This window comes from Clinocottus analis, unplaced genomic scaffold (genome assembly GCF_023055335.1).
Source record: "Clinocottus analis isolate CAN_PGR_092001 unplaced genomic scaffold, fCliAna1.0.p SCAF_1, whole genome shotgun sequence".
Classification (NCBI taxonomy): Eukaryota; Metazoa; Chordata; class Actinopteri; order Perciformes; family Cottidae; genus Clinocottus; species Clinocottus analis.
This window is the reverse complement of record NW_027175820.1, coordinates 13654455-13670651: the sequence shown is the minus strand read 5'-3', so window position 1 is coordinate 13670651 and position 16197 is coordinate 13654455. Positions and strand designations below refer to the sequence as shown.

Sequence of the window (16197 nt, the reverse complement as noted above, 5' to 3'; positions counted from 1 at the left end):
TGCACAATAGGGTAGCCCACGTCATGCACAGGCCTGTCAGTTTCCTCATAATCTGCACGTCTACATGGTTTTACACATGAGAGTTATAGGACAGCGCAGCTGAGCTGACGGCCACATGCTGTGATGTCACTTACCGGATGAACCCGCCGCTGAAGTTGTTTCGAGTAAAAACAATCCGGAAGATGATCCAGCATGTCGGAACTGTTGTGGGAGCTGTGACCGATGAAGCTGAATGAACGACACATGTGTTGTTTTAAGTGGTGGAACGTAAACATTTTGAGTCGAAGACAAGCATAGCGACTCGGGTGAAGGTTGTCCACAGTTAGTTGAGTCTGCAGCCAGTCAAGCCTCAGGTTTTCGATTTAAAAGTCCTTGTTAAAAATTCTACCAGTGTTAGCTCATCGTAGACCGTTTCAGAGTCATCATGGGCAATGGAATGAATAAGGTAGGCTTTGTTTTTGTTTCATGTGCAGGTTTGTTGTGGCTTTTTATGGTGCATTATACAAAGTCTAGTAGCGTGCCTCTCCTACCATAGTCATTAAACCAATCACGTGACTTTGCCCCACTGATTTAAGCAATGGAAATAAAACAGAAAATGCATTTTGGATAATAAGTGCAGAAGCGGCAGATAGTTCACCTTTTCAACGTTTAAACAATAATTAAACATCTTCCAATACTGAGGTAATAATCCTCTAGTTTGAGTTCTAATGGCATGCCATCTGGATTCTTATTTTTCTACATTTCCGATTAATACATATGCTTGTGTGATGATACTTATTCCAGGGCTGCTGTACCTGACTCTGATTCATGAGCAACAACTCTATAGATTATTGCAATATTGTTATTCTTTATTTTTTACATACCTTATTTATATTTTTCAAATGATGGTGAAAAGTCACTGCTAACATCCCAAATTGCATTGATACCCATTGCATTAGTTGGTCTACAGAAAATCTTAACACCATTTTCACCATATTTTTTCTTTCAAACAGAAGTTGCTACAGTAAGAATAGTACATTAAAATGTTGTCTTAAAATGACTTTGCCGGAGCAGATACTCTGTACATCCATTCTTAATTGCTACAACAGGCCGGTCATTCATTTTATTAGTGTGACTCTAGCACTTTTCTTCAGACACCTTCTGCTTTATGGTACTAGTTCCGAAGTACAGCAACACTCAGTGGCTGCTTGCCACTCATCACTTTGTCCTGATAATCATGCATTGATGCTTCAGGCCTTGTAAGGCTGTAGGGGATGATATGCTGGTACAAAAAAATCCAATCTGGCTCAACCATAGACATTTGCTTCTTTTCAAGTGAAGATTTTGAAGCTAGACTGTAATAATTTCTAATCTTAATACAACATGTCTGTGCCTGCTGCTTCACAGATTGTCGATGGACTCTACCTTGGGAATATAAGAGGTAAGACCATGAGACAACTTGATTTGGTGTTTGTAAATGTGATGTACACAGTGTTTCAGCTGAGTCAGGTAAGGCTTTAAGTACCAAAGGCAGAAGGCCCAGCACTGCATTTAGGAATGAGTGGTGGGCGGATTGCTCCAGTAGAATATAACACCTTACCATTAGTATTCTTAAACGTATTGCTGTTTTTTTTAGACATCAAGCTTGACAAAAACAAACATCAGATTTTGTAGCTGAAAGTAGTTCTTCTGTCAAAGATATATTTCAGTGAGGAGATGGAAATGCCTTGTTGACAAAGACAATTAAGATTAAAAAAAGGTGTTGCAGCAGCTATCTGTGTGTCACTCCCTGGCCCGAAACAACCCCTTCTCAGCTAATGTGCACTTGCAGGTTTCTAACTTTAGATGCCGCAATGATCTCTCTGCATGATGACTAAAATTAGTTCAAGAGACAGGAACAAGTTACCACAGGCCTCACTGTACCAAATGATGTTAACAGTTAACCGACCAGCCTCTGCAGCACCATTCAATAATACTGGCTGTTTGTGCGTTTGATTGTCACTGACATGACTCTGGTGAGATATATTCCTCTTTCTCTTTATCCCAGATGCGGAAAACAGAGTGTTTCTGTCTAAGAATGGAATCACTCACATCCTGTCTGTGTACGACAATGCTAAACCTGTGCTTGAGGTGAATGGAAAATCCATGTTGGTTGGATCAAACTATCTTGTGAACATTGAGATTTTGGTATAGATTGGCAAGTAACAATGTGATGCAGCATGTCAGCCAGCTGGGGGTGGTGATGAGTTAGTGTGTGTGTTTGTGTGTGTGTGCGTGTGCGTGCGTGTGTGCGTGTGTGTGTGTGTGTGTGTGTGTGTGTGTGTGTGTGTTTGTGTGTGTTTGTGTGTGCGTGTGTGTTATTAATTTAGATAATGTTAAACCCCAGGAAGCAGTCGTAATTTAAGAACTATATTGAGGGACTATAAATTACAGACCCACCTTAATGATTCTGGGTTCCAGACAAAAGATAATTGGCTCACATGAGATGGAGTGACTGATTCTCACCTGCATAACCGAGCAGGGCCATCATGTTTGGCAATATAAATCTAGGGGGAGATTTACAGGGAATCTTGAGACCTGTATGGCCTATATTCTTTTTAGCTGTTATGCATGTATGTTTTACAGAACATGAAGTATCTTTGTATTAATGCAGCTGATGATCCAAGCCAGAACCTGTGAGTAAGCACAGACACACACACACACACACACACACAAACACACTCAGCCGAAGATCATACCTCAAATTTTTAAATGTCGGATGAGCACGAATGAGTCAGGCAGTATTATTTCAACACAACTACCCTTTAGATTGTGGCACCAGGGTGTGACGGCCGAATGCAAACCGTTACAACTATTTCATGATGTTTTATAGTTTAGAAAACTGATTTATATTTTTTAATTGGTAGTTATTTTATCTTACTACTTACAAACATTGGCTTGTTTCATTTATACAAAATGGAAAAATTAAAACAGAGGGCAAAGTAATAGAAAGAAACATAGTTTGTTCAGCGTGTCATTGTTCATATGGAGGCAGCTTTGGTGTTGAAAGAGGCAGGAGATGTGTAAAATGCAAACAGAGCTGGATAAAATGCAAGTTACTAAGAATCAGGGTTTTATTGCATGTTGCTGATTAAAGTTGGGTTTGAGGTGTCTGACCTCCAGTGTCGTAATCAAGTGTCCTTCCCTCAGGCATCAGAGGAAGGAAAGCTTAGTGTGACATCTGGTTGTTGGTCTCGACCCCCTCTGTCACAATCACTGGTCTGACTGTCGGGAGTGGTGAGGCCAACTGATGCACCACTGTGCTCCCCGCCAGACAGGGAGCCTGTGTGGCCAGGTCTGACTGCCTCTCCCATGTATAGGATCCACATCAGGGAACGTTTTTGTTATGTTGGCTCTGTATTTTTTTGGAGCAACTGTAGCAGTTTGAAGCTGCCTAAAACATCTTAAATGTCCTTAAAGTGTGTTTCTTTACTTTGGGATGTTGTCAGGTCCAATTGTAGAGCCCTAAATCACAATTACTGCATCGCTTACCTAATAAAAGAAAAATAAACAACTTGTCAATATTAGGCCCACAAAAGTTTATTGGATAAATCTTAAGCAAGGGTCTCAGAAAACTCCATTTTATGATAGTTAGAGAAGTAGTGGCTGACGAGTTGCCTATCAAAAGTTTGAATGTTACTAACAACAATTTGGGACATCAAAGCCAACTTGTTCATTATTGTTCAATACAAGATATTGAATTACCTTAAATGTTGATTTTACGCATTTGCTAACGTGCACATGAACCTGATCGAGGAGGAAAGGGCATTCCCCTTCTTCACATTCTCATGGTTTTATTACACAGTGAGCGCTGACCATGAAGCTGTGAACTAATTTGCATCAAACATTTCCAAAAGAAGATATGCATTTTTGAAACGGGTCTGTGTTTATAACCAAGTTTATCCTTTTGTTATTGTTCCATATTCATATATATATATATATATATTGGACTATATATATATATAAAAATTGATAAAAATATATAAAAATTGTATTGGATAACATTTTAACATACCATAGAGTTGCACAAGCTATTTTTTCATTTTAAATTTACATTTGCTCAACAGTTTGTTTCAGTATTACTCTCTAGATTCAACGAGTTAAAAAAAACCTCAAACTTTCTGCATATTAAACAAGACAGCCGGAAACCTCTGTGCTGGGAAGACAAAACTAAGTGCTGAGGAGACATCTTTTGAAGAGGAGTTTGGATCTCAGGAAGAAGATAAAAAAAAGTATGGTGGCAGTCAATCTATTTTAGCCCCAGTCTGTTACTCTGTCTGCTATTGAGTAACCAGCATCTGCTCCTCAGGAGACAGTGCTATCAGCCAAGCACTTCTTGACTATGCAAAGCAACATCAGTGTTTCCTGACAGTGAACAAGAAGAATATTTGAGGAGAAGTTGCACTCATTGTGCTGCAGAAACTGTTCAGGATTTTCGGTATCTTCAGCAATGCGCATTGCTTGTGTTTTGGGAACAATATTTTGTTACAATAATTTGTCATTTGAATTGGCTTGCATATTTGAGAAGTCTTATAGGTTGGTCTGACACAACCTCGGTATGAGTCAACCTTTTATTATGGAGGAAAGAAGCATACCAACGAGAGTGTTTCACCTCAAGGCAGGAGGTTAATTTCTGTCCTTGTTATTTACTTTTGTAAACACAGAATGAATGAATGTTGGATCTTGATGTAATTTTTGCAGATCGACAAAAACAAGGACAGTTACTTCCCTTGTCTGCCCCAACTGTCTGAGCTTTGGTCTACCACATATTCTCTGTTTGAGCAGACCGAACCTTTTTACCACATGACAAGTTGGAGTAGTTGAAGATATATCACTACTTCTAGACAATGGAACAAAAATTATCAAAACTAACCGACCCATTCTGGCATCTGCAGTTTCTACAGTCCAAATCAGAACAGTATCAGCTTGTCATAGTTTCACCACTTTATTTGAAACACAAAGTCAGGGCCTCAACGTAGGAGTTTCAGTTCAAGGTGTGCTTTCTCATATCCTATATGGTGTCGTCTATTTTTAAAAAGACTTTTCCAACTTACAACCTTTAAAACCCAACATCCCTCAACCTTTGCACAAAAAAATGTGATTCTCTGATTTAATGAGCAATATTTCAAATGCTATTTTTTCAAAACAGTAGTTCCATTATTTTGTACTGCAAACCACAGACACACTTTTTTGTTGTTGTATAAACGTTGTTTTGTTGTCCTTTTACTCTTCAGATTACAGCATTTTAAAGAGTGCATCAGCTTCATCCATGAATGTCGTCTGAATGGTGGAGCTTGTCTCGTTCACTGGTAGGTTTTATGTCCAAATCTGTAACCAGCATCTGTCCTCGAGGGCAGTCAAGACATGCCGTGTTCATTTCATTTGGGATGGAGACTAAAGACCCTTAAAGGGCAGAAGTAAAAACAACCTTAAGATAAAAAAAAATAAAAAACAGTTAAGTACCTGTTATGTTATTGACCTTTTTAGCAGAAAGAAATAAAGTGTTTAAATGTGAAGTTGCTGTATGACAATGACCAAGCCGTGTGCTTTGCTTTGCTGCAGCCTCGCAGGTGTATCCCGCAGCACTACTCTGGTGGTGGCCTACCTGATGACTGTCACCCAGTGCAACCAGTATGAGTGTTTGTCTGCTGTCAAGGCTGTTCGTTCCTTTGCCGGCCCAAACCTTGGCTTCCGGCAGCAGCTGCAGGAGTACGAGATGACACAAGTCTCAGAGGTACACACATGCAGAAACACACAGACACACACAAGATACCCACGGAGAGAACCCAGCCCTGTTTGCAGACATTTTAAATTGCAAGATTCTCAACTAAAAATGCAAAATGTTATATATTTTTTCTTCACGAGCCAAGTTCTATCTGTACGATATAATAGTATTCTTTAAATGTCAATGTGTGTTATGTGCTGATGTTGGTCGACATGCACAGGAACTGCAGGATATGACACATACAACGATCACACTGCACATGTAGTCGGTGGTTAACCTATCAACCGTTAATTGTGGCTATCTCATTGTTATGAAACATGATATACCAACCAACAGTTGTAGAGGACTGTATCATTTGTGTTTATGTCTTTGTACTGTTTGTGATGTTAAAATTAGTTTTACAGTAAATAATGAACTCTCAGGCTGAACCAGCATAGCTGTGATTCTTAGGCTGGGTTGCACCAACAAGGATTAACTCTTAAACTAGGTTTAAACCAGGTTTAAACCTAGTTTAAGAGTTACCCTTTGGTAATCTCGGTTTAATTCTCATTCAAATCAAGATTAAAATTAAATCTGTTGCACCAGTTATTTTAAACTTAGACTAAACCAGGATTAGCAGTTATATTTAAACCACCCCTGTAGGAGGTTTATCTGCGTTTTATTGACAACATGGCTGCATATCTTCGCTGGATAGAGTTAGAGGAAGGAGTTCCTTGCAGGAAAATTGGAGATAAGTTAAACCCAATTGAATTCTATGATAACAGAAAGTTAAAAAGGAACAAGATTTTATTTATTTAGGGTTATTTAGTTCCGTATTTGTTAAACGTACATTGTGAATTTGTATACATTTCGTCAGAATCCATCATGGCAGACATTGAACATAAACTAATCCTGTTTTAACCCTGGTTTAAACTAGTTTAACTAATCCAGGGTCAAAGTTAAGATGTGCAACACATCTATTATTAAATATAAACCAGTTTAAACCTAGATTTACTAACCCTAGCGTAACTCTAAACCAGAATTAATTTAATCCTTGTTGGTGCAACCCAGCCTTACTGTTTGAAACAGCTCAGAAATCACCACAATATCTGTCATTATCGCGTCGGCATATGAGACCTTTGTGTAACAAAGTAATCAGTTATTCAATCTGTAAAATATATCATAGGTTTGTGAAACATAATTTGTGTGAGGTTCATGGTGTTCATTTGATGGTGTATGAAAAAAAACCTCATAATTCATTATTATTGCAATTTGTTTGCAACATGTGAACTCAGAGCTAGTATTCCAAATTCTTCTGTGTTGTACCTTAAAGGACGTGGACTTGGTTAAATGCAAACTGTGACATGTGACGTGTTTGATATTAGGAATTTAACCTCGACAACTCTGTGAAGCTCCATGGACTTTTATGAGATGGATGAGGAGCCTTTTAGGAAATGTATTTATGAACCCACACTACTAGAGACAAAGACCTGACGTCAATACTCATAGTTGTCTACTTTCACTTTCAGGAAGCCTACTTATAGGAAATAGCAGTTCAAACTTGGTTTAATATTCAATCTGATCTTTAGCTCTTTTTTCATGCAGAAAAAATGTTGAACAATGTACCTAAGAATATATGACAGATGCCATATGCTTTTATTAAAATACTGGTTCAAGACCAGAATGTCATCAGAAAACTAGAATGTGGTTTTCAAGTATTAATGGTATTTTTAACAATATACAATTTCTATTTGCATTTTTATTTGAACCATCGTCTCCACAGCATTTGACTATTGGCAGTTTGGGTTTTAAATGAGCAAATTGTGGATAGCGATCCGCAGCTTTAACATTCTGCAGCACTGTAGTGACTTGAAGGCATCGAGTGTGTGATCTCATTACAGTGGCCCAGCTGCTGAGTAGAGAAGGGGAACTGCAGGGGGTTTGCTGGGATTGCATTAGCGTTGTACTGCTCATCACGTGTTCAGTATTACTGTCAGCATCTTGCAACATAACATGACTGAAAAAAATGCTCATTGTTTGTAGCGCTTGCACTGATTTCGAGGATTTAAGGGGAAATGGTATTTCTGTGTTTGTGTTTTCCCACATATGGAAAATCCTCAGATAGAAAGTGACAAATCCTGAAGACAACAATGTAGTTTAGTCACAAATGCAGCAGTAACAAAATATAGTCACAGAAAAACATGTGAAATACATTAAGTGCACATCCCATAACTGTCTTCATGTAGGTTCAATGAAAGGAAAAACAACCTTTCAACTCTGTTATCTAGAAACATACTGTAGTAGTCCAGAGTGGGTGTGACTTTTTTCCGCTAATAGGTGGATAATTACAATTGTTAGCTGCTTATATTGTTAACTGCTTATATTCAAGACATTATAATAGATAATGTTTAGTTGTTTTCAATCTGTTTTGAAGGACCAAAAAGATTTGTTCCCTTCCAAGTGTCTTTGTTCAATTTTTTTTTTAAAGATGACACGATAGCAGTTTGCAGAATAGCGCCCTTGATATAATTTTGTTTCTGTGATCTGACTATGGGACAAATACAAAAAAAGACAAAATAAAGATCAGGTAGACTTGAGAGTCCACATACAGTAGCTCCACATGTGAGTCAACCTTTAGCATTTCATGTACCGTATTAAAGTGTGTACTAAACAATAGTCAGGTTTCTCATTTGACTTTGTCTGGTATGTTGATTTTCCATTGATTTTCAAGATGAGAGAAATACAGTAACTTGAATTGACTTTGTTCTCACAACTATATTTGTGGAATCTTTTATAAGAAGATTTTTTTTTTTTTAAACAACTCTGATCCATCATGATCAATTCAAGTTATGTGACTTCATGGCAAACAGACCAAAGACATCAAGCACAGATCACATAGTCTCCAGAATGCAAATGTCAGTTTCCATTGACATTACAGCTGTGAAAAACACAATAAAAGTTTGCCTGTCAAAGCCACTACATATTTGTGTAAAATGTATAGTCAGTAAGATATCAAACAATGCATTGCAATTAGTTATGTTTTGTGTGTCTGTCCTCTTGTCCTCAGTACCGAACATGGCTACAGTCCAGTTTCCGCCCAAGTCCATTTAATGACCAGGAGCAGGTGCGTGCCCTGCTGAGCCAGTACACAGAGCAACAGTACAGCGAGCAGGGAGGAGGACACTGACAATGGAGAAATCAGGATGTTTCTGCTCTGCCGTCAGACTCTGCTGATCCTGAACGCAAAAGCTAAAACATTGGCTGCTGGTCATGCTAAAGTCCTGCCCAAACTGTCCGTAAATGGCAGTATATCATCCTGTACTCTATTCCAAATAAAACCCAAGTTGTAACCAACTTTAAGGCCTGTGTACAACTCTGAAAAGCACAAGGTTAAATATATTTCATACTTTAATTACAGCTGTCTAATCATTTTAATCTATGGGGGTCGATTTAGAATTGGGCTACATACTCATGTATACCTACCTTCCTTGTTCCCTTAACTGAGTACAGCCACAACTGAGGTATTGGTGCCTTACTCTAAAATCCTCAGCACCTTAGCCGTCATAAATAAACTACACTCCCATGTGGACTCTTTACACTTGCATTTATCAGCTGGGTAGCCTTAAATAAGTGACAGATTATGCTGCCTTTAAAGGAACATGTTGTCTCCAATTATGTGGATGTCTAGTCTATGCTGGTGGACAATGAAATGGCCATAAATGTACAACTGATTTGATGCCAATTATTATGTTGGCATAGGCAAACATCTGAAGTAAATGTCAAAATTGGTAAAAAAAAAAAAAAAAATTAAGAAAAAAGAAGTTCCTTTAATTTATCCACAGCAGACTGAATTTGGAAGCTACAAAAAGCGTTGCTGAATTAAACTACAAGAACAAATGAAGAATATCTGCAGTTGAAATGGAAAGTCTTCCTGATTTTACTGAAGCTCTAATTCATCTTTTTATTGTGACAAATGATTTCTACATTGTGTGTTGTACACAGATTAATGGATGTAGCTAATTCTTTTAAATGTGTATTTATGTGTTGTTGTTTTTTTTCATTTCTTTTATAATGAAATGCAGTGGTTGACAAAAACTATGGAAATGATAATAAATCTGTACTATCAACACTATGGGACGACGTGTCTGTGAAATTGGAAACGTCATTCTGGGCAGAGAAGATTACTCTATGTGGTTAGTATTGTATTTCACAACTCATTTCTAGAGGAGTTGATAAAAAGAGAAAGCAGAATAGCTTCTTGAATTTCAGTCCACGTTCAAGATTTGAGAGGTTTCTGGGTTGTACTCAGCAGATCAGATATAAAGCTGCTTTGTACAATACCAAGGTTGGGCAGCTTCATTAAAAATGTCTGGTTCATGTTTTACTACCAGAAAAGAACTATCAAGGATTAAAGAAATGCTTAGACACTGTGGGTTTCATTTTTTTATTTTGTTTTAAGAGGTTAGCTCATTAGATGATCAAAATTACAATAAACTATATAAAATTAGTAACAATACAATGCATATTTTATAATGCATAAACAATATAAGAAGACTTCACCGGAATAGTTCAACTAGTCACTCGAAACTAAAACCATTATTTCTGTGGGGAAGGACATTGTAATTAATTCAAATGGAAATGTAGTTTATTTGTATTATATTCCTACTATATATGTGCTTATTTTGTACGTGTGGTTGTAAAGAGGAATTGGGAATAGGCTTTACTATAGGTGCGCGGTCAGGTAAAAAATTACAGTAAAAAAATTATAATCCCTAATCTGATTTCTTCAAATCACTTGTGTACAATTAATAGCCTGAAACAAACAAATATATATGACGTTGCATGTTGTCTGATCTACAGAGGACTATGATGCAACATTATTAACGTGGCTTTATTATTTAGCCCAATTCAACTTTGATCCAAAACACGAATATTATTCAGCACAAAGTTTTCCTTTCTTACTATTCTACCATCATAATTATTAGACAATGATGTCTCCGAGAGGACTTCTGTCATCAGCCTATGAGCCGTCATACAGATCTGTACAGATACATACACTGAACCTGATGTAGGCGTTGTATCAGTGGTATACTGAGTGGGCGTCAGCGGGACATATCACCTTGATTCACAGCGCAGAAATCCCCCACAGAACAAGGTAACTTGTGACTTTCCGTGTTTAATCAGCGCCCCGCGTCTGCGCAGCTCTAAGCGTGGGCAGCAGCTTTACAACCTTCAGTTCTGTCAGGCCATTTCTTGTAAATGCCCGCAGTTAGGAGAAAAACGCTTCCGGAATGGGCCGGTCGACTGAAGCTCCAACGCACTCATTGGTTAGCGTACTGCAGCGTTGTCAAATCGTCTCCCAGCTATTTCATTCATAACACGAAGCACAATAAACTCGATCGGCATGTGACAGGGAGAAGCCAAAGTCACTTGATTAAATCTGACAGGCAGCCATCCATCAACTTCTCAGGATATCACCCACAAGGACACCAGCTCAATCAACTGTAAGTGCTTTTGCTTTCTATTCTAAAGGGTGAACTTCGTAGATTACAATAAAAGTTAGACATACTATCATGACACATATCCTCATCATCTAGGTACAAGGAAACGATCCAAAAAAATCATTTTCTCCATCAAGATGTCAAACTCGGGAGGTCGGAGACTGAAGCAGTGGCTGGTGGAGCAGATCCAGAGTGGGCAGTACTCTGGGCTGCTGTGGGAGGATGAAAGCCGCACTATGTTCCGAATTCCATGGAAACACGCAGGGAAACAGGATTACAACCAAGAAGTAGATGCGTCCATTTTTAAGGTTCGAAATTACTCTCGTATGGATAGAATAGGCTATAAAGGGTATGCCGTTTTGGTTTTACGCAGCGTCGTGCGTAAAAGTAGAACTTGATCGTAAATGTTAAATCTATTGATTTTGTGGTCGGATGTAAATTATTAAATAGACCTATAGATGTCATTGTTGAAACTTGGTTATAGCGTAGTAAACTTAACGCTTCTTTACTTTTACATGGTGATGTGAAAGCCTTGCTAAGCACCAGTGTTATTTTAACACTAAATGTGTTCGTGTTAAATTGTAAATGACAATATTCTTAATGTAAATCAGAATTTCTTTTTTTATTCATGTATTTTTCCAATATTTTTTCTGATAATTGAAAAATAAAGATTTCACGTTTTTTCTTGTAGCATCCAACATTAATGTAATACACTGCCATATTTAATATGTTGTTTTTCCTTCCATAGGCCTGGGCTGTGTTTAAAGGCAAGTTTAAGGAGGGGGAAAAGGCTGAACCTGCAACATGGAAAACCAGACTCCGCTGTGCCCTGAATAAAAGCCCTGACTTTGAGGAGGTGACAGAAAGGTCACAGCTGGACATCTCTGAGCCCTATAAAGTTTACCGGATTGTACCCGAGGAAGAGCAGAAGAGTAAGTTTAAGAAAAGATGATGTCCTGAAAGCCAGCATTGATGACCTTTAACATGTGTTGCATAATGCTATCCTTAGAATTGCAAGTCCAATGCATGTTGCAGCATAAATCACTGGATTCCTCCTGCAATTATTATGATTATCATTGAAAGAAGTTACATATTTGTGCCATAAACAGAGTCTTTAAGTATTCTTCGTTCACCTACAGATGGCAAAAGCTCACTGATGACCATGACAGCTACCATCAGCTCCAGTGATATCACTGACATGGACTGCAGCCCTGCAGAGATAGAGGAGCTCATTAAAGAGGTCAGACTATACCTCAGAGTTTAAACCATTTATTATCACGTCATCCTTGCTTCTCTCTCCTCTCTGTCACATCACTTGCCTTTATTTTCACTTAGCCTTTGGTTCATGTTTTTTTTTTATTACCACACGGTCTACTTCAACACATGTTGCAATGAGCCTCCTCAGCTCCCATGTGGTGTACATAACTGTGGAGTGCTTTGTTGACAACAGCTTCTATTGTTGTTGTCTTTTTGCAGGAGGAAGGCTGTAGTATACAGACCAGTCCAGAGTATTGGTCCCAGGGCAACATCAATGGTAAGACAATTGTTTCTATCTAATTTACAATATAACATAGTCCCCTGACTAAATTTAGCTGTTCATAGTTCAGTCAGTGTTGTGGCTAGAAACTGCAGCATAGCCTTTCGTTTTATTTCTCAAGTAAGAGAGATATTGGAAAGGTATGAACTTTAATGACTTATTTTGGAAATAACCACAGTGCAAAGCTAAATTAAATGTTCATGTGATTGTGGGCACTAAATAGAGGTTATTTGCTTGTCTGTTGAATTCTGCGATGGAAGAATTGACTAACATCCTGTTGAAGTCTGCTGACTAAGAGGATTATTTAGTTTGAAATCGTGCTAGAGAAATTCTACTTCTGATGATGCAGCAAAATAATGACATGACAATGTGGTTGTGTGTATACACTGTTGTAAGAAGGGCCTTAACTAATCATTTCCTCCTGTTTCACAGCTTTCCCTCTGCATCAAGACCCTTTGCCATCAGGAAATCTCAGCTCAGGTATTCATTTATGTAATCCATGAAAGCGTTGTAATAAAATCAGATCTATAGTTCGACATGACCAGTAATAAAGAACCACAGGCTGCATTCATTTCAACTTTATTTTTTTGTGATTTGCAAAGCTCACAAAAATATTCTCTTCTCTAGCTTTCTCCCAGATGATGATCAGTTTCTACTATGGAGGAAAACTGATGCACACCACACCTGTTACTCATTCTGAAGGCTGCCGGATTGCCCCACAACAGCACCTGGGCCGTGGAGCTCTCTACAGTTCAGACAGCATGCAGAGCATTCATTTCCCTCCTGCTGAGCTCATCGAGTACGACCGCCAGCGCCATGTCACGCGCAAGCTCCTGGGCCACCTGGAGAGAGGTGTATTGCTCCGTGCCAACCAAGAAGGCATCTTCATCAAAAGGCTGTGCCAGAGCCGAGTCTTCTGGAGCGGGCTGGGAGAAGGGGGCTCCCAATACAGCTCTGTGCCTTGTAAACTTGAGAGGGATGCTGTAGTCAAGATTTTTGACACAGGAAAGTTTCTTCAAGGTGAGCCGCTGCATCTATCCACATACTTGAACACACAAACAGCATATATTCATTATCAATTCTTAAAGCAAGCAACATCACAATGGAGGATTGAAAACTTGCAAAGATTGTTTTCACAACTGTTGGCGTACTTTGTATGTTCCAGCTCTACAGCTGTACCAGGAGGGTCAGTTTCCTGCTCCTGATCCAGCAGTGACTTTGTGTTTCGGTGAGGAGCTGCATGACCTGAGCAACGCCAAGAGTAAACTGATTATAGTGCAGGTAAGACCAGTCAAGTCATAATATACGTCCCACTCAAATATTTGACTGAGCAACATACACTTTGCCATCTAGAAATTGAAGTCTTGACACCTTCCCAAGACAGCAAATGACTAATCATTGCAAATACTGTTTGTTGAGAATAAAAACACACCTTTCTATCTCCTTACGCAATTGCAGATCACTATGGTGAACTGCCAACACCTGCTGGAGGCAATGAACATGCGTCGCTCCCAGCCCTACTGCAACAACCCAAACCCGGAGATGTCTGATAATGTGGCCAGTGACCAGCTGGCCCGCATCTACCAGGACCTGTGCAGCTACAGCGGCCCCCAGAGGCCAGCCTGCTACAGAGACAACATGTCTATCACTGCCTAAACTCTGAGCAGTAGCACACCTACCAGGAGCTCTTCAGCGTGGACAACACTGAATGTACAACATATTAGAGACATTTCCTATTCTCCAAACATACTCGAACAAGGTATATCAGGTAAAAGCCAGTAATACAGTTAGTTTGACTTTTTTAAGTCACAGTGAAGACATAAGTATAAGATGGGTAAAGCTCCTACAGTAAAACTTTTAAAATGCAGCTCAATATTAGGCTGTCCCTAATATTTTGTATATCAGTCATGTTTTTTTTGTTTTCTTACGTGGAGCGCTAACACAAACTTTGTGTCTAACTTCTGCTTTTTTATTATAAGAGTGTTCAGCTCAAGATAAAACAGGATATATTTTCATATGTTACACACAACTCAAGAAAATATCGTATATGTATATGTACACATACACACACACACACAGATATATATATATATATATATATATATATATATATATATATATATATATATATATATATATATATATATATATATATATATATATATATATATAATACATCATTTATTTTCATAGTATATATCATGAAAACATAGTATGATATATACAATTTAGTTGTCAAAGCTGAATTCCCTTTTGTTTTTTTGCCATTTTTTGGGGTGTTAGGTGGAGGAAATGGGTATTCTTTCAGATATTTTTCTATTTTTTTACAGTAATTGAAAAATCTTTGTATGACTTGATAACAAATGTAAGGTAATTTTAAATGCAATGTTGCATGCCATTACAGATAGGTTTTACTATCAGATTGTTTTATAAACTGCATTTCTAGTAAAACTAAGTTTCTACTTAACTACACGTGCTTGTCTTTATAATAATTGTGTTGTTTCATTTCGTTTCATTTTGATTGCTTGATTATTGCAAGAGTGTCCAATACAAACAGTTCCCCATCATGAACATAGGACAACGTTTAAGCTCAGTGACCACAAATGACACATGGTTTAAAATGTCGCCATCCACTTTCTAAAGCATACAATATAATTACACTATCCAGGTAGTCATTTCGTATATCTGTACAATATTAAAATCAATTTGTGAAACTACAAACTTGGCTCTGCACTTATACTGTAACCACATAACCAAAAAGGATAACAAAACTTTGAGGCCAACGATAGTAAGTCTGATGTTTTCAGTGGATTACCTGAAATACCTATGTCTCTGCAAGTTGAAAACCAAGTGAAGTGAATACAAACCATTGGTGCATGGCTGGTGAGAAATTGAAACATTGAAAAACAACTAATACTGCAGCCAGCATATTCCGTGTGTGTTCGTGTCAATGCTTGACTGACTTTAGAGATGAAACATTCAAATCTAAACTGCTGTTTTAATGTTTGCACCATGAGATAAGTTTAAAACTTTGAGTGGCCTTATGTATAATTCCATTCATAAATCCCACCTCCCCAAATTTAGTCCAATTTATTAAATATTTTTTTATTTACATTTAGGATCTTGATTAGAATTGAAACTCTGAACTCTTGTGGTTTGAACATTGCTTGGCTGCACACACTACAATATTTGTGGGGCTAAAAAGTTTAAAGAAAATTTCACATTGATCTACCATTTTTACAGACATGCGAAATTATAATATGAATTTCATATTGTCTGGGACAATAAGGAATTACAAAAGACTGAAATCAAACATTTTGTTTGAAAAAATGTTTTATCACATGATCAGGAAAACCTTTTTTAAAATGTCTTTCAGTTCAAACTGTAAAGTACTTTGCAGTTTGAAGGAAAGTCTTAAAAAAAACTGCATGAGGATC

The 16197-nt window shown here is 37.9% G+C and overlaps 2 protein-coding genes across 2 annotated transcripts; both read left to right on the top strand.

Annotated features, from left to right (window-relative positions):
• Positions 1 to 145: 145 nt before the first annotated feature.
• Positions 146 to 9076, top strand: dusp22a (dual specificity phosphatase 22a). The gene is made up of 7 exons (XM_068581166.1): positions 146 to 445; positions 1387 to 1420; positions 2027 to 2109; positions 2605 to 2654; positions 5253 to 5327; positions 5581 to 5752; positions 8790 to 9076. The coding sequence occupies exons 1-7, from the start codon at positions 425 to 427 to the stop codon at positions 8907 to 8909; spliced, it is 555 nt and encodes a 184-aa protein (XP_068437267.1). The 5' UTR covers positions 146 to 424; the 3' UTR covers positions 8910 to 9076.
• A 2003-nt stretch (positions 9077 to 11079) lies between these two features.
• On the top strand, positions 11080 to 14825 carry irf8 (interferon regulatory factor 8). Its single transcript, XM_068572706.1, has 9 exons — positions 11080 to 11226; positions 11320 to 11531; positions 11972 to 12155; positions 12363 to 12463; positions 12700 to 12757; positions 13193 to 13240; positions 13388 to 13780; positions 13926 to 14041; positions 14219 to 14825. The coding sequence occupies exons 2-9, from the start codon at positions 11361 to 11363 to the stop codon at positions 14414 to 14416; spliced, it is 1269 nt and encodes a 422-aa protein (XP_068428807.1). The 5' UTR covers positions 11080 to 11226; positions 11320 to 11360; the 3' UTR covers positions 14417 to 14825.
• The last annotated feature ends 1372 nt before the right edge of the window (positions 14826 to 16197 follow it).

Bases quoted from the DNA above. Each gene is read 5' to 3' on its own strand.
- dusp22a (XM_068581166.1), top strand. From the start codon at position 425: ATGGGCAATGGAATGAATAAG. The intron at 2,110-2,604 runs GTGAATGGAAAA...TATGTTTTACAG, and splicing joins ATGCTAAACCTGTGCTTGAG to AACATGAAGTATCTTTGTAT. The intron at 5,328-5,580 runs GTAGGTTTTATG...GCTTTGCTGCAG, and splicing joins GGAGCTTGTCTCGTTCACTG to CCTCGCAGGTGTATCCCGCA.
- irf8 (XM_068572706.1), top strand. From the start codon at position 11,361: ATGTCAAACTCGGGAGGTCGGAGACTGAAGCAGTGGCTGGTGGAGCAG. The intron at 12,464-12,699 runs GTCAGACTATAC...GTCTTTTTGCAG, and splicing joins TAGAGGAGCTCATTAAAGAG to GAGGAAGGCTGTAGTATACA. The intron at 14,042-14,218 runs GTAAGACCAGTC...ACGCAATTGCAG, and splicing joins GTAAACTGATTATAGTGCAG to ATCACTATGGTGAACTGCCA.